General features: G+C 40.0%; 1 protein-coding gene, 2 long non-coding RNA genes and 1 pseudogene across 13 annotated transcripts; 3 read left to right on the forward strand and 1 right to left on the reverse strand.

The window, feature by feature from the left end:
• The first annotated feature begins 1,267 nt into the window (after positions 1-1,267).
• Positions 1,268-2,446, forward strand: LOC103627685 (MADS-box transcription factor 57-like). The gene is given in 2 exon segments (NM_001348154.1): positions 1,268-1,676; positions 2,241-2,446. Coding segments are annotated over 2 exon segments (270 nt in total). The 5' UTR covers positions 1,268-1,494; the 3' UTR covers positions 2,329-2,446.
• A 5,844-nt stretch (positions 2,447-8,290) lies between these two features.
• Positions 8,291-16,357, reverse strand: LOC100277944 (uncharacterized). 9 transcript variants are annotated; one of them, XR_004849701.1, is made up of 7 exons: positions 16,004-16,357; positions 14,011-14,080; positions 12,294-12,406; positions 11,243-12,058; positions 8,941-9,424; positions 8,747-8,847; positions 8,291-8,655 (listed from the first exon to the last, which is right to left on the reverse strand). It is a non-coding gene; the product is annotated as an uncharacterized lncRNA (long non-coding RNA). The 9 variants fall into 9 exon arrangements; XR_004849698.1 differs by having other exon boundaries at positions 11,202-12,058; XR_004849700.1 differs by lacking the exon at positions 12,294-12,406.
• LOC103627683 (K-box superfamily protein pseudogene) lies at positions 11,977-13,346 on the forward strand (annotated as a pseudogene). 2 transcript variants are annotated; one of them, XR_004549206.2, is made up of 5 exons: positions 11,977-12,430; positions 12,507-12,548; positions 12,632-12,715; positions 12,801-12,958; positions 13,045-13,346. The product of XR_004549206.2 is annotated as a K-box superfamily protein pseudogene, transcript variant X2 (transcript). The 2 variants fall into 2 exon arrangements; XR_004549205.1 differs by having other exon boundaries at positions 12,337-12,430; positions 12,795-12,958.
• A 5,984-nt stretch (positions 16,358-22,341) lies between the features above and the next one.
• Positions 22,342-23,348, forward strand: LOC118472102 (uncharacterized). The gene is made up of 4 exons (XR_004849702.1): positions 22,342-22,544; positions 22,645-22,769; positions 22,953-23,031; positions 23,130-23,348. It is a non-coding gene; the product is annotated as an uncharacterized lncRNA (long non-coding RNA).
• The last annotated feature ends 307 nt before the right edge of the window (positions 23,349-23,655 follow it).

Here is a 23,655-nt window from a genome sequence, read left to right on the forward strand (position 1 = left end):
TTTTTTATTTAGATATCTAAATATAGACATCATCATCTATTATGGTTTCTTGCTAGATAAAAGATAAAGACCGACAACAAGATATAGAAAAAACTGTTGAAGAGCAAAGACATATATAAAGTGAATTCTTTCAAATGATGATTTAAAGAGAGTGAGTTTTATAAAGACTGTTGGAAATGGAAATGCTCTAAGAGAGAATATTGGACTAGGTTATTGAGATGATGGCGTACTTTTCTTGGTATATCATTTGATTTATTATTGTGTTCCCCTCTCACCTAGACGGGGAAGAAAAGAGCCTAGCTAGATGCCACCAATGGTGTCAGAATACTATAATAGTACCACTATTATAAACATACAAATTAACAAGGACGACCTTTCAGAGACATGAAAGCAGGCGGCATTGTAATTGTACGAGGTAAGCTGGTTGATAGGATGTCGACATCCCCATATACTATACTATATATAGTACTATACTACATCCGTTTCAAAATAGTTGCCAATGCCTTTTTAAATTTAATTAAATTCATAAAAAAAATATTACTAACATTTGTAGCTCTAAATAAGTTTATTTAAAAATATGTTTAAAGATCTATCTGCTGGTAATAATCATTACTGTAAGTATGTATTTGGTTATAAAGTTAAAAACAATTGGCTCAGCTATTTCAGAACAGCGAGAATATTTTTTTTCAGAATTAAGGCCGGCCGTCTGGAGCTGCCAAAGGACACCATGGCTTTAGGTGCCAGTACTTGTAGAGAGAAAGGCTAGATCCTTTATTATGTCTACTTTCATGTACGTACGTCCTCTTTGTCATCTATATGTTGAAATCGATTTCTTTTGTCATCTATATATGTTGAAATTGACACCGCCCGGCTGGACACAGGGATCAGCGGCCTTGCAATAATCCAGTTAGTTTTGGAAACCTCCTGCTGCTATTCCTTTCCGGCGAACATGAGTTAGTTCCTCGCCGTCTCAGCCAGCAATTTCTTCTAACCACCGGATCTAATAGATCGATGGACGGCTACAAAAACTCTCAAGCACAGTAAAATTTCTCTAAACATACACATGGCCACGTCAATCACTTGGATGTTTTCCATTTATGCTACCAACAGAATATAACACACTACGTACGATTAGTTTATCTACTACATCACATCAGTAATAGAAATAACACTAATGCTAATTAATACTAGGCAGGTAGCCTCCGTGAGAAGCTATAATATGTATAGAGAAGGACTACTAGTTGCGCTACTTGCATCTCAACTTCGTGCGTGCATAATAAAACCTAATCATCGGCACTTCCCGTTCCGCTCTTTGGAAGGTGGCTAGGAATGGAACCGGCCTCTAGTAGCTAGGCTATAGCTTCCGCCTTTAATTCCCCCATCAGACCAGTCATCGCTCGTCCCCCCGGCCGCCGGCGAGCTCTTCGTCTTCCCGTGTGATCCTTCCTTCCCATCCGGTCCGGCCTAGACTAGATCTGAGAGATAGAAGGAGGGATGGGGAGGGGGAAGATAGTGATAAGGAGGATAGACAACTCCACGAGCAGGCAGGTGACCTTCTCCAAGAGGCGGAGCGGGCTGCTGAAGAAGGCGAAGGAGCTCTCTATCCTCTGCGACGCGGAGGTTGGCCTCATCATCTTCTCCAGCACCGGCAGGCTCTACGATTTCTCCAACACCAAGTACGATTCATCTACGTCGTGACTCTCCCTAGCTAGCTAGACATATATCTGTATGTAATTTCTTACCGATGATCAGACTTGGTTCAACTTTAACAGATCTGTAATTTGCTTTGCGTATAATTAATTAACTTGCTATCTCTAGTAGCTAGATGTATGAGCAGATTAAACAAATATCTGAGGGGCCTACTATTTTTTCGCCAAAAAATATTAGTGTGTACATGATCCTTTATTTATTCAACTAATTAAGTTCAGTTAACAAGGACGGATCTTGAGTTCCTTAATTAGTTTTTGTTTTGTTTACACAATTATTCTTTACACAATTAAGACTAGATCGAGAGACCAATATTTCCACTCCATGTTCATCTTAACAGGGAAGAGTTATATATCCTAGTGAGTTTGCTCGAAAACTAAGATGTGTAAAATCAAAACAGGTTATATATACACATATCATTATTGAGTATTCACGATTATAAACCGGCCGGAAGAGCTGATCATACATTGCCTACAAGTTCAGATACAAATTAACGCACTAACGATACTGTTTCGTTCCACTTTTTATTCTAGCATGAAAGCTGTGATAGACCGATATGGGAAGGCAAAAGACGAGCAGCTTGGCAAGAACGATGCAACTTCAGAACTCATGGTACGGTGAGGAAAATGTATACCTATTTCTAGCTAACTAGCAGTTATTGGTCGTAGTACACACGTGCCATATGATGTATGTTGGTCGGACCAAGATCAGAAGTTTAGTCCTTCATTACTCACAAATAATGACAATTTGTTGTGTTTAGCTAATCAGCTTTTCAAAAATTTTGCGAAAGTACATCTAGCTGAGTTGGTTAGTTGATCTAAGTAGAACTCCTCGTGCTCGGAGTTCGACTTCCCGTGAAAGCAAATTTCAGTCATGGGGATTATACATGTCCAAATGGGTCGGCCCGACAGTGGGCCCGTGACCCGGCACGGTCGTGGCCCAGCACGACCCGGTCCGACTAGAAGCGTGCCCGGGCTGGCCCGACCCGATAGTCGTGCCAGGCTTGGGCCGACCGTATGGCCTGCGGTGCATGCACGGGCCCGGCACGGTTAAAAGGTAGGCACACTAACAGCTCGTTTGAGGGACTAATTTTGTAACGGCCAGTCTATTTTTAGCTATAATATTGATGATTCTGTTATTATACGAGAGCATTCTGAATTGTGATATGTGTTTATATGTGTATCTGAAATTCTTTATCTAAGTATGTATCTAAAATTATAAATATAATTAATTGAATCTAAAATAAATTTAAATATTACCTTTAAATTCTGAATTTTGGAGTGTTTTTTTGTTTACGGGTCCGGGCCCGACCCGGCACGGCCCCGTGTAAAAATAATCGTGCTGGGCCTGGACCGCGTCAGCCAGCCCGCGGGCCAACTCGGCCCGGCACGACACGTTGGACATCTATAATGAGGATAGAGATTCGAGGGTTTTCTCGATCTACATGAGAATGTATTTTTAATATAATAATGTATAGAGCTGCCTTACCACCCATAGGTCAAACACTCGAGCTATTCAGAATTTTGATTATAAATTTACTTTTTTGTATTGAGTTTCAATATTTAAAGTTGACACTAGTAAATTTGTCTTAATAAAAGGTACTTCATAATATATTTGTATAAGTTTATATATAATAGTAAATCTATGCTATATTTTTTTAATGTATTATAAAAATAATAATCAAAACTATATTTGAAAACCATTATGTTATCTAATGAAACTTTTGCTGGGATAGAATGAATGGTAGCACATTTGTTGTGCACAATAATGGCCTATTTGTCATTGCTCCTAGAGTAGCTTCTAGCTAGGTTGAATTTAGAGGGAGCTCTATCAAATGGTTTTTTCTTAGCAAGTGATTATGCTAGTTCTATGAAGTGATTCTCTAGAAATGAAGACCAGAAGCCGGAAAAAGTAGCTTATCATAGAGTTTATCCTAGAGAAATGTACAAAAAAACATATTACAGTGAGAGGATCATTTCTCTTAAAGAATCAGCTTCCTATATAATCAGCCTCCTCTACAGCCTCCTCTACAGAGAATATAGAGTAGGGAGAGCTTTACCAAACAGACTCTAAGCAGCGACATGAATAGATTCTTAGTATTCCTATGAACATCCAATAAATTTACCAAAACATTGAGTATATAGTATGTACATCCACTACCGGAATCGAACACTTTGCCGAGTGACTGAAAAACACTCGACAAAGTCTTTGCCAAGTGTGACACTCGGCAAAGAGATCTCGGCGAACAGTACATCGACAACGGCTTCTTTGCCGAGTACTTTTTATCGGGCACACGCCCAATGGCATCCAGTTGAGAAACCTTTGTGTGGTTGTGAAGGGGCTTCTGTGTCGCGTCAAATATGTCGTAGAACGCCTTTGCAGTCGGCTCTGGCTCATCATTCGTACATCCTCCGGCGTACTGTGCCTCATGATAGTCGTTCAACATATCCACTACCCCTACATCGGCATCATAAAGCTCGACGCGTTGTCTCAGCACCTCCTCTCTCGTACGATGCGCTTCACCATAAAAGATCCACCTAGTATAGCCCAGCGTAAATCCATACTTCCAAATATGTTATACCATGGACTTCTTTGATTTTCTTTTCTGTTTGGCACATTTGTTGTACGGGCATGGGACTAGACTCGCTCCTTTAGCAGCTTCGCCATATGCCCGTTCCACAAAATCATCGGTCTTTCTAATCCACTCAGGGGTGACATCATTCCTTCCTACATGACCCATGTACATCTACTCACGGTCCTCCATCCTCTAGCATATATAACCGAAGCCTATCAATAGAAAATTTTGACAGCACCTCCCCTGCACGGGGAGGTTTCTAAAACCTGCAAATAAAAGTATCAACACGATGGCTGACATCCACGCATATTTCAATGGTACGATGGCCGACAATCACATCTATATATATTCAATCCATGAGAGATAGCACAACAACACTACATAACTACATAGCCACATGCAAAACTACATTTATATTATAATGAGATGCCTCTAGCTAGCTAACTAACATATATAAATTTGACTCAATATCAAACCATATCATTTCATATAAACCCTAAACCGAGTATAGTTTAATATAAACATGTAATGCACGGGGTGGTTTCCAAAACATGCGACCAACCACATATACCCTAAACCCTAAACCACATATACTTCAATCTATGCACTACAAATCCACATATAAATCAACTACATATACAACAAGTCATTAATTCATCCACAAAAAATATAGATACTCGTGTGGAGTTTCTCACCGTGTGATCCGAGGTTGAAGACAACGATGAGGCGGCGGTGTGGATTGACAGCGTGAGGTGGCGGCGGACTTGGCGACCGAGGGAGTGGCAGCGTGGGGCGGCGGTGGAGGTGGCGGCGGCCGAGGGCGCGGCGGCGTGGGGCTCAGAGGAGAGTGAGAGAGTTAGAAAGAAAAAGGACGATGCAACGTGCTATGTACGTGTTCTTTGCCGAGTGCCCACGATCTAACACTCGATAAAGATTTTTTTAAAAATTTTAAAATATACTTTGCCGAGTGCCCACGATCCGGCACTCGGCAAAGCCTTCTTTCCGAAGTGTCCTCTGGCTGACACTCAGCAAAGATTCATTTATTTGTTAAACTTAGCTTTGCCGAGTGTTCCTCCGTAGGCACTTGACAAAGACTTCTTTGCCGAGTGTCCTCCTAGGACACTCGGTAAAGTATATATATTTTTTCTTTTCCCAATCAATCTTTTTGTGGTATGTTCCTACATTATGTAGACCTACATGTTCTATTTTTACATAATTCTAAAAGTGTTTGCTATAACTATTAGATTTTGTTCGTTTAATTGAATTTTTTAGGATAATTCAGATTTGAACTACAAGTCGCTCGAAACACGGAAAACTGTGCATGAAAAAATAATATCCATGTTAGGTAACACAAGTTACAACCGATTTCAGGAGCATATCAGAATGTTCGAGCATCATGCTCACGAAACATGACCGTAAACTTGCCATCAAGTTGTTTAAAAAATGTATAAAACACAAACAAAGTCAGAAAATCCTGAAACTTGTCCACATGTCATGATATCATATGTAGAGGTTGTGATAAAAATTTGAAAATGTTTTGAGAAAGTTGTGAGGCAGTATGTGTAGAAACCTCGCTGGTCTACAATAAAACTCTATGATTTCATGTGTAGGTCACTTAGGTTTCTACACATAGTGCGTCACAACTTTCTCGAAACATTTCAAAATTTTATCACAACCTCTACATATGATATCATGACATGTGGACAAGTTTCATGATTTTCTGACTTTATTTGTGTTTTATACATTTTTTAAACAACTTGCTGGCAAGTTCACAGTCATATTTCGTGAGTATGGTGCTCGAAGATTCCAGTATGTTCCTGAAATCAGTCGTAACTTGTGTTATATAACATGGATATAATTTTTGTATGCACAATTTTCCATGTTTCGAGTGACTTGCAGTTCAAATATGAATTTGAGAATGAAATTCAATTAAACGAACTAAATCTAATAGTTATAGAAAACACTTTTATAATTATGACAAAATGATACATGTAGGTCTATACAGTGTAGGAACATACCACAAAAAGTTTGGTTGAGAAAAGAAAAAAATAAAAAATACTTTGTCGAGTGCCCAAGCATGGCACTCGGTAAAGCATGTTCTGCCGAGTGTCAGACGTAAGACACTCGGCAAAGAAACTTATTTGCTGAGTGCCAAAGCTTGGCGCTCGGCAAAGATAATGGTCGTCAGCTATAGACGACTGCTGACGGCCCTTTGCCGAGCGCCGCCATTCGCCGAGTGTTTAGCACTCGACAAAGATTTCTTTGTCGAGTGTATTTATGTGCCGAGAGTCCTGCTCTCGGCAAATGCGGCCGTTACCGAGAGCAGGAGTTTGCCGAGTGCCCGACAAAAAGCACTCGGCAAAGAGCCGGATTCCGGTAATGATCCATGTGTATATTCTAGTTGCTCTTGATTTCTTGCAATAATTAATTCTCTTGCAAATAAAAAGCTCTACCAAAAATAATCTAGTAGCGACATGGATGGATCATTGGTATTCCTAGAAACACCCAATCGTTTTACCAAACATCGAATGCATAGTATATACATTTTCTATCACTCTTTGAATAAGTAGATTCCTTGAATAAATAGATTCCGAGAGTTGATTGAAGTCAACCTTTTAAACTTTGATCGAATTTAAAAACCTTCTAGTATGAGAGTTAAACTCAAATCTAAGGAGACGATAGAGTTTTAAAACCTATAATTTGCTTTTAAACTCAATCAACCTTGTATCTAAAATTTGCTCTTACATAAAGTTACACTCAAGCCTAAGAAGTACTGCTCATATCATCTAACCAGCCTAGAGGCTCTTTCATAAGTTGCTATATTTTAGGTGTCCAAAATTTCACATAACAATTTTAGATGATCAACTAGTGCAATTAAAATGATAATGGAAAAATTATATATTTTTTGAATAACAAAAAAATCAGACGTGTGGTGAGAAATATAAAAGAAGTACAATAGATAAGGTCTATTTAGTATGTTGCCTAACTTATCATAATTTACTTATTTTTTTTGTGTAAGATTAATTATTCAATCGCGAAATGTCCTCTAACTTAGTGGTTAATGACTTCTGAGTAGCACCTCCAAGTCTTGGGTTCGATCTCGGGTTACGATATCCTGTGTGGATGGTTGACACCGATCCGTTAATGATGGGAGACCAGGATTCGGAGAAGGACCCGAGAGACCGAGAGCCCTATAATTATTTGATGAAATTTTATAAAATAGGGCTACGGTTAGAAGAGTGTTTTATGATTTTAACTCTATATTTAAAATAGGACCATGTTTAAAGTCTCTCTTAGAGATGCTCTTAGCCAAAAACCAAATACCATTACCCGTTAGGGGGGACATCTGCAAAACAATTTGGAATTCTCACGAGAAATCACATACAAAAGCTAACTTCGCACACAAATATATCATCTAACTACGTGCCGGAAAATAAAGGAAGAGGTTAGAGATGTCCAGGTCCGGCTGGGCAGTCACCAAGTGGACCCGGTTTGCTAAGACGCTCCCTTTCTATTGGGAGAAGTTGGTATATTGTTAAAATTTGTTAGCATAGAAAGAGACTAGAGCTAACCTTTCAAAATAGATCTAACTAGTGTAAAAATAACAATAAAGACGTGTTTAGCATTGATTCTGCTCCACCCTAGAGCGGCTCTACTCTATAAACTTTTAGTACAACAGCTTTGCTCTAGAGTCTATAACTAGTGGCAATGATTGTTTAGATAGTTTCTATATCTATGTTGCTTTTTAAAATATTACATACCAGCAACAAAAAGACCCTCCAAAAAGTTGTAATAGAGCTCCTAGAAACTCCACAAAACTTGTAACTCTTGAGTTGAAATATTTGACTCGAGTTTTGCATGCCAAACACCCCATAAATTTGATAGGGGTGCTATAAAAAGTTATAGCGGAATATGCAAAAGCTGTTTCATTCCACAGTTTTATGATATTATTATGCGGAAAACATGTGACCAAGAAATTCCCAACACAAATATTCATACACATGAATCTTCTGGTTTATTTAAGATTCATTAAATCAAAATCAATCAATGTAATCAATAACTAATCATTCAACAATTATCTAATGGTTTCTTTGCAACATTTATCACTTAAGTAAAAAACACAATAGGGATTCAAAATACTATAATTATATCAAGAGCAAGGATATTCACGCCTCGACCAAGATTTGTAGTAATAATGAAACAATTAGCAATGAGACTGTTTCTGGATCAAACACCCCAATCCAAACAAGGAATATCCATGTCTTTTTGTCTTGCTGTTCCACGGCTACATAACAGACCGCAGTGCCATGCAATCCCAGCTTCCTTCGTTTATCTTGCACCGGCAGTGTACTGAGGTAGCGCTAATCTCGGTTCTAGAGGGAATGTAAATAAATTACAATAACTCAAAAAAAAATCTGAATACGTGGCTGCAAAGTTCAAAGACACAAGGCTTTACAGTTCCACCTTGGTTCTTGTTGGACACGTGCATGTAAAAGAGGAACACGATTCAGCAGTTGGGAGCTCACACCTTCATGCCAGCGTTCGACAACCACCGCCTATCACCGCTAGAAAACAAGCGATCCAAAGTCACCATGTTAGGCATATTATCCAATGCGAAGGTCGATTAAGTAAAATCTAACCTCCTAAACTACGCGCACCTGAGGTTTCACAAATGGAGGGTTTCGGCATGCTGCTGACTAAGAAAGCAGGTATCCAGTGGACGCAACGCGAAGATGTGTCTTAGGGCAGGCCAGCAGTGTTGGTGTGTTGCCACCGTATGCAGGAGACAGCCTGTGGGCCTGGTCAGGCAGGGTAGCTTCATTGGAGAGATTAACAATGGGTACACATCACCAGAGAGGGTCAGAGGTGATCACTGATCAGCCAGCGGAGACGGCATTGGAGTTGGAAGTTGGGAACGCATGAGAGATGGAGAGACGAGAGATTCAAAACCCGGTCTCTGTCATCGTGGACACTCGGATCTCCATCCGACGTCCACTTCATTGCCTGAAGCTAAACCATATTTCAGGCACCTGACATAGAGTGCCTCTCGAAAGGAATAGAGTGCACGGGAAACACAAAACACACACACAGATAGAGACTATGCATTGGCTGTAGACCACCCCAGAAATAATTGATTGAATCCTGTTAACAACAAAATACGTCAGCAATGATTAATTGAATATCACCAAGCTTGTTAACTATCTTAAACCGCCATGCTTTAGAGTATGCACAGTGATAACACCTGCTATGGCAAAGTGTCCATTTTAAATTTTTATGTCAAAACTTTTTAAAATTCAAAGTGAAATTGTCTATTGGCAGGACAGTAAAATACCAAACAATGGAAAAACCAAGGCATTTATAGTACAACATGACAGACAGTATAAGATTGTCATTTCAACCTGGAGAAACTTTAGGAGCTGGAAGAGTTTAGGTCTGTGTGAGAGCAAAATATTTTTTTTATAGTTTCTATGCAATACCATGGTTTTGGACAATACCGTAGTATTTTATGTCATGAGGTGTTTAGTTGCACTCCTGAAAACTATGTTTTCAAAACCATTGTTTATAGATACCATGATATTTTTAGAGTATTGGAGATTCCACTACAACCTAAAGTTTTTATGGCATGACTAGCTTTTGCCTAATACCATGGTTTATAATATTGTCTCCAAACAATGTTTCTCAAAACCATGTTATTTTTGGAGCTACCAAAACTACGGTATTATCATGTGTAAAACATTGTTGCCAAACAGGCCCTCAGAGTTTTTCAAAATGGCTCTAGCTCCTCCCTTTTTAATGAAAAAGGGCCAAACAGGCCCTCAAGAGTTTTTTCAAAATGGCTCTAGCTCCTCCCTTTTTAATGAAAAAGGGCCGTAAATAACTATTTCTACCGAACCATTTGATAAGGCTCAAGAGTTTTTCAAAATGGCTCTAGCTCCTCCCTTTTTAATGAAAAAGGGCCGTAAATAACTATTTCTACCGAACCATTTGATAAGGCTCCTATCCAGGAGTCGAAGGCCACCAATACACTCATTTTTGTTCCAAATTATAGTTCACGTCGTTTTTAAAGAGCCATTTGGAACCTTTGCCGCTCCCTCTCCTTGCCTAGCCAGGTGAAAAAATTGGCACACGGTTGTTGTTTTTTTTTGGGGGGTGGGGGGGGGGGGGGGTGGCGTTGGTCTTTGATTGTGATTTCAAGATTTCCCCACGGCTCGCACTTGGCAAGGCTGGCCTAGCTTGGTAGGGACAGGCAAGCAAAGCTGGCATTAGTGCATTTTTCATGGAAATTTAGATACTATTTTTTCATGGAAACTACACGCACATGACAGACAGTATAACATGCTCCAAACTTCTCTAGTTTTGAGTGGGATGAAAATGGTAATTCGAACGGTTAGAACAAATTTAATATTTTAAATTAGATATGTATAAAATTTAATATTGATCTTTTTTTATGTTATCAAGCACATTAGTACAAATACGAATAAAATATTACATAAATTGCTTTATGTATTATTTGCTCCCTACAACACAAAAAGTTGAAAAAATTACCGAATTTATTTTCGAATCCATACCGAAGTTTATATCTATTATTTAAAAAAATATATGATGAATTTGAGGTTTACCTTTTATGAATCTTTAGAAGCTGAATGTTAAAAACAAGAATACAAATTTGTATTATAGATTCTATATCCTATTTATTCACAATCAAAGAAAAATGACTAAAAAACTTATTACCGAATAAATACCGTTTCTGACCGTTTTCATCCCTAGTTTTGACTAAAGTTTTAAAAAATAGCATCTATAAGTTAAATTAAATGCACCATCGAGATATTTTCATGGAAATTTAGTAAAACTAATTCGAGGATGCATGCGTTAGTGCATTTTTCTATAGACTTATCAAAGTTAGAGAAGTTAAGCTTACATCAAATCTAAATGAACTATAATCTGGAACATAGGGAGTACCCGCTTCCTAAGCATCCTTCCGACTCAGGTTTGTTGATGAATTTCCTTTCCAAATCACGATTTTCCTTTCTAGGGACCTACAGATCACATGGCCATCAGGGTAATGTTATGCTTTAAAGGTGATGGACAGATGATATTCCAGGAAGAATCACAATAGCCACAGATGTCAAACTAGTACAGATGCACATTGAGAATGCAATTGAGAAGCCAGTGTTTAGGAAAACAGAGAAACCAAACAAACTTTGCCTTGAAACGACATTGGGGACTATAAATGTAACAAAAATTACTCTACTGATGTTCTGTCGATTCAGACTACACGTTGAGAGGTTTGCTAAGATTGTAAAAATGTTTATAATTTCGGTCATTAAATTTATATTATAACATGGTAATAGCTTTTGGTGCCATATATATTTATTTTCCTTTTCTCTTTCTTTTCTGTTTATTGTGCTCATGTAGAAGTTGCAACTCTAAGCTATGCTAACTTGCTTAGGACTAAAAGGCTTTGTTTTTTTCTCAAATGGCTGTTCCTAAGGTATTTTTTGTTGGTCCAAATATTAGCATGTAAATAAAACAGGTATGTTATCCCCAAATCCAAAGCATGAGGAACTTATTGAGTATTGATTTATCTTTAACAATGTATTACTAGACTTTGTTGTACATTTCTAAATTATTTTTCTAAACTTATAGCTTGTTTGTAGCTCGGAAACTGACAGTACTTCCTGTTTTACCGATAGCTCTGGCAAAGGGAGGCAGCAAGCTTGAGGCAACAACTGCACAACTTGCAAGAAAGCCACAAGTATGATCTTGCAATGGATTCTGCAACAAAAAAGGAACACTCATCAATAGAAAGTTTTTTATGCCACCTGAAGGACTCCATAAGAACATTCAAAACACACACACACACAAAGGAACTCTTCCGGAAAGGATGAAATAAATATCCAGTATTGAAGACATGAAACTGATAGTGACTTTCTCCTAACAAAATAATAAGTTCCTTTGCTTCCACCTGTGTACCCATGTAATTTTACGCTGGGTAGTTTTAGTATCCTACCTAAGATAATGTGAGAAACTCTTTTCCAATGTTGTAGGCAACTAATGGGAGAGGAGCTTTCAGGCCTAGGTGTAAGAGACCTCCAAAGTTTAGAGAATCAGATTGGAATGAGCCTGCATAGTATCAGAATGAGGAAGGTCATTCATTATCCACTTATTTTTCACGTTTTAGTTTTCTATTCACTTCAATCTAATATGCAGTAATGTCAAACAGGACCATCTTTTGAAAAGTGAAATTGAAGTGTTACAGAGGAAGGTTAATCCCTAAAAGCAATGTCCCTTTTCTTATTTCAAAAGGATGATCATGCATGGAAGTTACTGACATGGACATCGCAACAGGGCAGCCTAATTCACCAGGAAAACATGGAGCTCAGTAGAAGAGTACATTTCATGTCACAGCAAAAAGAGGAACTATATAGGAAGGTTTGATGAATGATCTTTGCAGAAACTTTAACTAAATAAAGATGCTTTGTCAACAGGAAGCTAAATGAATTAATTTTAGCTCCAGGCCAGTGAACCAAGAGGTGCTGCTGGTGCAAGCTCTAGCACTCCCTACAGCTTTTGTATTGCAACACAACAAGCAGATGCCCCTGTTAATCTTGAACAGAGGCACTCGCAACCAAAGGAGGGAAATCGGTGCCAAGAATTTATGGCTCCTGAACTGGGGTAACTATTCTTCCCAGTATAAAAAAATGAGTTACTCCAAGCATGAAGAAGCATACTAAAAAAATCTATGCTTTGATATGTTACAGACTTCAACTGCCCTAAGAAGATGCAGTACAAGGTGGAAAATACCATTGTGTTTCACCAATTGCACACAATGCAGAGCACTCCGGTTGCATGAATATTTATGATATATAACCAGCTGTATGAGCAAAATAGTTTGTGTACAAAATGTGTAGGACCAATAATGTTACATGAGGGCATGAGGCTCCTCTGCATCAAAAGTGTACTGGGTTTCACTTGGCATTTGCATGATGTATATGGATTTGCTTCACTGATGATTGAACTTTGCAATAAGGAATTGTATAAGTTTCATGGTTTGGAACTGAAACTGGATGCACATTTATTCCTAATGCTACTGGAACTCTAATGGGTAAGGGAGGTTGGCAGGCTGTGGGTCAGATAGCATCCCAACAGCTAGCAGCCCGGCACGAAAGTGGACTCATTATTTCTTTGATAAATCCTATTAGTTGGTCCATAATCCTAAGCAGCTCTTTTAATAGTTTTATTTGAAAGAATCATGTGTTCTAGTTGAAGCACACTTGCGAAAGGGCCTCTAGCTAAATTGGTTAGGTTGTTTAATTAACACTCCTGAGGTCCTGAGTTGGAATCCCCGTGGGAGCAAATTTCAGACTGTGGTCGAAGAAAATCCCCTCGTCTGTCTGGTTGCGGTCGTTCTCACATGGGTGAGGCAAGGGTTCGAGTTTTTTAGTTGAAGCGCACTTCAACAGAAATCATGTTTGCTTTTTCGTTCACATAGTTTAGGAAAAAAAACTCATGCTTTATCATCAGGGAAATTACAAATCCTGAGCTGTACAGGATATACACAGGAGGAGGAAGGTCCATAATGGTGAACTCCAGGCACATAAAGGTTGTGATCACAGTACAGGAGTATATAAAATCTACAAAGTGCTATTTGTGGAACAAGAGGTTGGAGAAACCAAAGAGGCAGCAATAGAACACCTTAAAATGAACTACAAGCTTTCATCTCTTACTTGTGACTTTCTTGCAAGTAATGCAGTTCCTGCCTCATGCTTGGTGCCACCATATGCAATACACCAATGGCTAATGAATGAAAAAGTAAAAAAATGTTAGATCAGCCAGCAAATAAATTTTGAACTGCTTAAAAAACGAATAGCTTCGGTAGGCCTTCTCTGCAGCAGCTGCTGGGGCTGCATAGCTGCAGCGAACGCATTATGCTAACGAATGTTCTAAATAGCTGGCTATGACTTTTAGACACTAGCTTTCCAAGAGGCAAGAGCAGAAGTCTTTCTTTTTTAAAACTCACTCTATAAATAAAAAACGGTCTCATATCTTTTCACCCTAACAGTTTTTTTATATCTTGTATTCCCTCTACAGAGATCCATCTTTGGTTAGCTAAAAATTCAAAATATATTGTACTCCTTCTAAAAAATCAATGCCGCTCTCCATTTTTGGTTGAGAAGAAATTCAGAATAGAGAATAATATTTGGAGTTCAAAATCAAGGAAAGATATAGATGCACTCTTAGAGTTGCTGTAAGAATGCTATAACAGACTAAATAGCCAGCTAAGCCCATTTTAGGGGCTTAGCAAAAGACATGTCTAATATCAAGAAATTTTACACATAAATATAAAATATATTGGACATCACAAATAGCAACTAACAAATGATAGTTTGACAAACACATCAATTCCTACATGATACATATCACAAACAAACCGATGATAACTAAGTTGGTTAGATGGTCAAAGTAGCACTCCTTAGGTCCTAAGTTTGAATTCCAGTGGGAGCAAATTTTAGCCTGAGATTAAAAAAGATCACTTTTTGGTTCCCCTGGTTGTGTGCACACGAGATAAACTGACCTATAGGGGGTGGATCCTCATGTAGGGGCTAGGCTAGCCTATAGATGGCGGACCCTCATGGTGCACAGGGGCTAGCTTTCATGACCTTTTTCGGTCGGAGCTCTGATTGAGCTTCTTCTTAATATAATATCGTGGGGGGCAGTCTTTCCCCCTACTGACCGAGTATTTTTTGGTAGTTTGATAAACACGGAAACATATCATGTGCAATCAATCATATTTGTATTCAATCAAGTGATCTAGTGCATCCAATCAAAATCCAACATTGATTGTTGTTTTTCATTTAATCCCTTCCACCTGAAATCTAGTACATATTTTACATTTAACCCCTTTCATATGAAAACATTGTATCTAGATGGGATGCTCTGAATGGTTTGATTCTAGGCTTGCACCAAATGAGTGATTGCACAGGATATATCCCCAACATTTCTCAGGATATGTCCCCGACATAAACATCAGTTCATACCCCCCTAACTAGGGGGCTAAATTAAGTGCTATTTAGCAGGCTCAATCTAGCAAATAGCGGCAAGTAGCATCTAGCACTAGGATTAGATTAGCCTCCAGTCCTCTTAGAGGCTAAATCTGGCTATAGCTATTTAAAACGTTGATGCTGACAATGAATCAACGAAGGTAAACCAGTGCGTGCTACTTCTAACAAACAAGGGGTAAATCACCAAAATGCGATAATTAAATTACCAACATCATAGTGATTGGTTTCACAGGTTTAAACGGTACTAGGACTGAGCAAGCTCATTGGCATCAAAGTACGCAGTTACATATCTTGTCAAACGGCCGAAACTCGAGTCAGAATCTGACTGGCGTTAAAGGATTTAGCAAACATATATGTTGTCGGACGGCCAAAATTTGAGTTGAAATCCGACTGTGGACTGGAGCTTATCTGACGGCGGGCTGAGCAGCTAGGTTTCGTACAGGAAGATTTAGCCACGTTCGAACCAGGATAGCAGAGCCAAACCTCGGATCTAAGTCATCTAACACCCGTGCAGCACCCCCGCCGCCCTCACCGCTCATCACACGACACCCGAAGAGGAAAAATGGCGTCGAAAACTCGTAGTCTCTCTAGCGGATCTCACAAGGAATGGATGAAGATTGAAGAGAAGACAACAGTGGCGTCTAGAAACTTCTCGTACCTTCGCATCCTCCCGCAATTTCCTTCCCCGCCCTAGCCAATGAGCAAGGGGCTGTGTGGTCATGGCCCGGATGCGCCGGCCTTTATAACGGGCGCGTCGAAGTGTCTAGAAGGATCGTATCCGCGAGTCTACTACCAAGTCGCCAACAAGTGGAGATAGGAAAAGCCCCCGGACTGGCCTTTTGGCGGAGGGAGGGAGCGGTTTAGCGGGCGATTAGAGGGAGGGTTCGGGCTGCGCCGAGCTGATTAGCGGATTGTTAATTGCGGCGGGAGGGAGGGTTTGTGGCTGCGCACGCGGCCACGTCGACGCCGGAGATTTTAAACGGAACAGGTGTCGGGAGTGGAGCGTGGGAGGGCAGTGCTCGGTCCAATCAGGCTCCGGCTTTTTATATGCTGGCCCCCCTCGTTGCGACTAAACTAAGCGGGCGATATTACGAGTGACCTGGGAACCTCGAAGGTTCTGGAACTTGTAGTACCTGATTTTCGAATTTTCTGCGCTTAGTGGTATGGTAGTGACATGTGGAATGATACGCAAAGTGTCTGCCGGGAGAGATAATTATATTAGTTGGGTCACTTGCATTCCTACCTTCCTCTCTCTCAAGATGTTTTGTGGCCGCCGTATGCACAGTCAGGAATGGGGTTGGTGGAGAAAGGATAAATGATCGTGTGTATCACCGTTCCTTTGGACTACACTACAATCGACCAATCCTTTAGCCTTTTCACCACGTTGTATAGGTTAACAAAAAAAATCACCGTTTAGTCTTTTCCTCGCTCTCCTTGATGAATGACAAATACAATGAAACTACATCACAACACTTATAATATTTTGAATCGAGGTGGAGGGGGTTGAGAAGAAAAATAGTTCATCTCTCTCTCAACCCCATGAGAAATAGGTGTATCCAAACTAATCTTTAGCGGTTCTATTCAAATTTTGTCGCTTCCTCCTCCTCACGCTCTCCTTGGGCTTGTCATTCAATGATAGAGTCAATTGAAACTTACTATTCAAAGTTTCAAACGCGTGGTTCGTACTCGTAGGTACATTCGACGAAAAGCACCAGTTTTTTAATCGAATACGAATAGTAAAAAGCCTTCTGCGTTCTGTCCTGCTGGTGACTCTAGCTCATTAAGGGCTTGTTCGGTTAGCTCTCAATCCATGTGGATTGAGTGAAATTGGGTGGGTTTAAATCCCAAGCAAGTCAAATTTCTTCACAATTTTTTTCAATCTCATCCAATCCATAGGTAACGGGATTAACCGAACAAGGCCTAATAAGCTTCGTGATCCTAATCGACGGGTTATTTTTTTTACTTTATTTATTAATAAATGTGAGTATCGTCTCTACAAACTCTAGTTAACGGATTTTGAATCAGAGAAAGGTGTGTTGCCTGCCTCTATCAGGCTATTCTCAACAAGAGTTTCGTAGCACTCTTTTCAATATTGCTACATCGTCATAAGTGATATGAAACTACGAATGAAACAATACCTCTCAATAAAGTATTTCACTTCACTATTTTATAGGCTAACATACAAATTAAATGTTGCAATTGCTAATAGAAATTGGTAAAATATGTAAAGATTAAATAAATCACTCTCACGGTTTCCAAGACCTTAGAAATGAGTTGATATGGTTTCATCCCATGAAACTTAATCCTCTTAAATGTTATGCTATGTCATCAATAAATCCGATGTGGCATACTATTAAATACGTATGAAACCACTTTAGAACCACCATTGAGAATAGCCTTATTTCTTTTTGACCGGCTGTGTATAACGGGTTTTGAAGTAGTGAAACCGGTTATGAGTCCTGAAAGTCGCCTAGAGGGGGGTGGATAGGCGAAACCTGAAAATTAAAACTTTATCCCCCAACTAGATCCCTTGATTAGTGGTTAGAACAAGATATACAATTATCGAAGTATAAAAACTAAGTCCTTGCTTGTAAAGAGTATTGCTTTCAAATAATGCGGAATTGATAAATCAATCTCTACTACTCTATATGTTAGCAGTGTAGGCGTCCACACTGCCAGCGTTCTGCCGCCCCGCAGCCGCCCCGCGCCGCAACCCGCAGGCAGCCGCCTGCAGCCGCGACTTCCATCCGGAAATCTCGGTCGCGATAGCATCTCCATCCCGCGACCACCGCCTCCAGAATCTCGGTCGCGATAGCATCCCGCAGCCGCCATAATCCCCCAATCTCGTGCTCCCCTGTGCTCCACGGCCTCCACATTTCACGCAGCAGATCTCTGCTCCCTGCGTCGTGTTCGTTCGCGAGGTTGGGGCCGATTTCTGCGGCGGCGGGGCGGACTCCGATTTATGCGGCGGCCAAGTCGGAGACACAGGCGGCGCCCGGAGAGGCGCTAGCGGAGGCAGCCGAGTCCCGCGGCTGGTTGCGCGAGTACGTGGACCGCCTCGCGTCCTCGGCCTCCTCCCTCTCCGGGCGGTGGAGCGCGCGGTGGAGCTAGGGACACCACAGTCGCAGCCAGAGCAACCTCGCGAGATTGGGGCCAGAACAATAGCTCTATTTGCTATGGAACCACCTGTAAGTCTTGAATGGGGTTCCCTATGAGCTTCTCCATCGGCTGGCGTCTTAGCTCCCACCATTCGCACTCGGAAGCGGATTTCATTTACCCTTTCTCCTCGGGGTGGCCCTCGATCTAGAAACGACGTCTATCTCTAGCGAGAGCGATACCGTCGAGGCGCCTATCCGCGCCGGACACAATGTCCGCAGTGATGGGCGACCTCCAGGGCCTGAACGGTGCCACCGTAGGCTTCTCGGCGGCCGGAGGCCCGGAGGAGGCGACTGAAGAGGAGAATATGTGGGGCTGCAAGGGATGCGCTCGCTGGTGGCTGAAGTCGGGGCTAAGTTGGGGCTGTGCACGGTCGAGAAGATGGAGGCGAGGCGAGTCACTCCATCACGCTGCGCATGTCACCAAGGCACGGCCTCCCATCTCGGTAACCACCATCCCCTCCTATTCAATGTGAACTCGCCTCAATCCGATCGCTTGCGCTGATCAGTGAATTAAAATCTCACATGCATTACTCTTTGCTAGGCTTTGGTTTTGGATGTCCAGGATAATGTAAGTGTAAAATAATCTGGGCCATAGACCGAGTCAATTGTGATGTGGAGACTGACGAAGTTGTCTGCATTCACGGATTGAGGCCAAGTCATTATATTCTTTGTTTGCGAACTACAAGGAGAAACATGTCAATGTTGCTCGATGTCAATGGCGGCTGGTGCATGCATGTATCTTTCCTACAGGTCTACAATTGCATGCACTGCAAACTAGGCGTCTGTAGAGCATTAGGTATGCATGTAGAAGGAATGTCCTAATGCGATGGTGGTAATGTGATGCATGGTCAAGGAGAGTAAGGTTTAGTTGTTCGTTTCAGAGAATAAAAGTACCAGTAGAGGTTCATCCCTCCTGGGCAGGCAACGAGCTAACTATATAGGCACCTAACTTAGGTTAGTAAGTTTTAATTATTACCTTAACACAACATGATAGCGCACATGATGATATTGTAAAGTATTTTGGCAACAATGGTCTATTTAAACTCCACAGATTTATTGGAACTTGAGCTAGCACCTATATGAGTCAAGGTAAGATCAATTTAATTAATTGGACAAGCCGACAAGCTAGCACTCTCCTGGAGCATAATCTAAATTGTGTACGCCCTTGTTCAAACAATTAATATAGCTGACTGGTTTTTTAATATTATCATTTATCAGAGCCTAGACTTTTCAACGAAGGTTATGGATTTGGCAGCAGGGGAGTGCTAGAGATTGTGCCTCTTGGAAAAGGCTTCTTTCTTGCCAACTATCCTATTTCAATTTTGGATTGACCATTATCGTTTGCGTTCCTTTGTCCTCCATCTTTTACCTCTTGTAGTTACACAAGAACAACTTGATTATGCTAAAGAGGCAATCAAATCTACAGTTCTGATGAACTTGGAATCAAGGGTACATTATTCTTGCTCCTGATATAACGTTAAGCTGGATTGTTGATTTTTTTGATCACTTAGTTTCTAGATAGTAGTAGTTCTGATTAAAAGTGAGTTATGCCATAGTGTTTTGAGTCTAAAATAACTTATGTGTAACTTATGTGTAATAAATATAAATATTTAGTTTCTTTAATAAACATGTGTTACATATCACTTCTGCCATAGTTACAATTGAATTTGATACGAGCTGCAGATGATCTACCATATCTTTTCAACTTGGCATAATGATTTCTCTATCTTTGTAAACAGGCTAAAGTAACATGTCTCTGTTTGGTCATTATGCTCTAGGATCCTTCAACTTGACATCACAGCAATCGTTGAGGAGGTAACCAACTTTTCTAGACTGCATTGAGATTGTTTTTGTACCAAACTGCAATGTGTGCTTATCTTTGTGCTTCAATAAATGGTGTATCTATTAGGCTCTTGTTCAGTTAGTACGTCTCGGTTCTCTTAAAAAAGTGATGTTAGTACATAATCTCAATGTCTGGCACGCCTCCATACCACAAGGTGAAATTGCACAACAACACATTTGATGCATTTGTCACTGTGAGCTGTGAAATTTCAGATAACCTAAAACATTTGTCTTCCTTTTATGTAGATTTGGGTCCAGAGTTTGTCTTCACAATCAAACAGTATCCTCATGTATGTGCATCAGGAGGAGGACACCTGGAACTCGATTCTTTCCTGTGCGGCCACTGATGGCATCCTTTATTTGCGTCAAGGATTTCCCTCAAGATTTATGCATGCATGCGTGGCACAAATTTCTTTGCTCTCCTAAGTGGGGTAATTACCGTGTTCCATTGCTCTCAAACCAGATCCTCTATCTATGCCAGTTGATGTTCCAAATGTCACCCCTATTGAGATGTTTTTTATCTATGCCGGTTGGTGCTGCAACAATCACATGTGTAGAGACATCTGGTGGTCGATGGTTTAGTGGCTTATCGATGAAAAAGGAAAGTGGAAGAGGGAGCCACGAATATAAATAGGGTAGTGAGACTGGTCACTGGTGCTTCAGAGACTTATTAGGACCCCAGCATGCCAATATACGTAGATCCATTTGTGAAAGTTTCAGCAACCGGAAAAAGGGCTAACTTTGTGCTTAGATAGAGGATCGGGTTTGAGAGCAGCTAATTGTCCTATAATTGTTTCTCTACATTTTCCATCTCGCAGTTTCAGTTGTGTTAATTTGGAGCTGCTGCAGGAGCACGTCGTCACAGCGCTTTCAGTGGAGAGCTACTACAGGTACGAACATGCTTATTTTGCAAACCATGCTTGCTGTTCATGTAAAGTTTCAGAAATCCGTCTTTTGCCATTCGATCGGCCACTATTGTGTTTCATTTCTTGTGCTTCAGTTTCTTGTTATTCTAATATTTTCTCATTTCAAAGGATTTAAATTCTGGAAGTAGGCATATAGAACGAAAATCATCAAAAAAACATTCTAGCCAAGTGTGCTGCCAGGATAGTTTGATTTTTGATATTTTTTTGTTAAGGATCAATTATATTAATAATTCAATAATTTATGTAGTTCAAGTCTATTTTTTTCTCTATAAGTATTGTACCTATGTTGCAAATCTATTTTAAAGTGTGTACTAAACTATGCACATAGTTGGGATTTGGGAGGTGTCGCTAACCTTGGTAAGAACTATTAGTGGTTCACTTGTTCTTGAGCCTTATCATTTTCTATAATCCATACTTGTTCTATATTTGATGGTATTGCACGGCGCTTTGCTTACATACATGTTTAAGAAGGCTTTGCTTACATTTAACTAATTTGATGGTATTGCAACAAAGCCAACACTAGGCTTGTTCATTTAAGTTTTCTTTGTTACACTCAACGTAAACAATACCTCATGTTCTTGTAGCCGTAGTGAACTCAGACATATAATGATGTTATATACTATACTATGATGCTACATCTTCAATTCGATTCTTTTATACCTGCTACATGACACTTGCTACCAATATGTGTCTTTTCCCCATGACAGTTATGAGACCAGTTTTGATTGAATCACCTTCATATTTTCATCTAAATCATTTTTGGTGTATCTCTCTATCTGTTTGAGTTTGCCGACTGGTATAGGGGAAATACGACAGCACCATCGCGGAGGTGAAGAGCTACTACACGTCGGTGAGCGGGTACAGGGATGATAAAAAAAGAAAGGTATATCTTCATGCCGGTGAGCGGGTACAGGGATGACAAAAAAAGAAAGGTATATCTTCATGTTGGTGAGCGGGTACAGGGATGACAAAAAAAGGTATATCTTCACATCATGTGCTAGACATTCTTTAATGGCATTCTATTGTTTCTTTTTTCTTGGATGATAGCTTGGTCAGTTTTTTTCTTACTTGTATATTAGATTAGATGGTGGTATATGTAGATGCGCTTTTGGTTACAATTCATAGCACAACTCATTAGCTATATGCTGGTAGGGTGCTAACACATAGTTGATGGTTTGAAATATTTTCTCTTGTTGTAGGGTGAGATTATGAAGGTTTAATTATGCCAAAGATCAAATAAAAACATGTGTTGAGTTTCCAGAGTGTTTTGTATGTAAGTAGTGCACATTATATTTTCTTTTCATTTTTTGCACCTTGTATGTTTTCAAATTTAAAAAAAATGATTGGGTATCTGAGCTCCATGCCTTCTATAGAGGATTGCTGGTCAAGCATGAGCTGTCACTGAGAGAGAAGAATCATGTCTCTGGTGTTTCTACGTGTGTGGTGTCTCCCCTTCAATGCGTGCCCTCTTCCCTCTGGTTCTCCCTGATTCTCACAGGTGGGTTTTGCACTGGCACACTTACATTGGTGCTCTTTCTTTTTGCTGCTAGCACAAGTACTATACTACTATGACCTACCTAAGAACTAGGAAAGTTTATGTTATCGAATCATCAAACATGTTAGTATTAAGAATAAGCAGTGAATCATTTACATATATTTCTAATTTGCCTATGTTTTTTAGCGAAAACAGTAGGGGAAGCCCTAAACAAACCAGTTCTTGAGGCATTTGGCAATGCAAAAACTATCAGGAACAATTCAAGGTAATGAACCAAGTGGTTACTCCACAATTTTGGGTGGTTACAAAACTGCTTATGTAACTTCCTGATTTGGTGTTTCAACTTATCTTTGTTTTTTACAGTTGTTTTAAAAAAATGTTGAGATTTAGTTTGATGCAAATGGGAAGATATCAGGAGCTGCTATAAGGGCCTATCTTGTTGAAAGATCCCGTGTCTGTCAAATATCTGATCCAGAAAGAAACTACCACTGCTTTTGCATGCTCTGTTCTGCACCATCAGAAGTAAGAACATGTTCTCTATAAATGTTTTTGTGTATCTTGTAATAATACTACTGAGTTTGTTTGTTGTACTGATAGTTTGATAGCTGATTCATTGATACTATTCCATGTTGTAAAACTGCTAGATACCATGATTGGGCTTGGGGTTTCCCCCACCACCCTATTCATGTGCAACATCTAATCATGAGATCTACTACCTGTTCTTGGCATAAACTATTCTAGAGATCTACTACTGGTTCCTTTCACCTCCCAGTTAATTCAATTCTATAATAGCATCACGCCTCATTATTATGTGTGCCTTTCGTCGGCTTTGTTAGTGTTTTGACTCCCCTAGGCCCATATGACTACCAGAACCATATGTAATAGATAC

The sequence above is a fragment of the Zea mays genome, chromosome 5 (genome assembly GCF_902167145.1).
Source record: "Zea mays cultivar B73 chromosome 5, Zm-B73-REFERENCE-NAM-5.0, whole genome shotgun sequence".
Classification (NCBI taxonomy): domain Eukaryota; kingdom Viridiplantae; phylum Streptophyta; class Magnoliopsida; order Poales; family Poaceae; genus Zea; species Zea mays.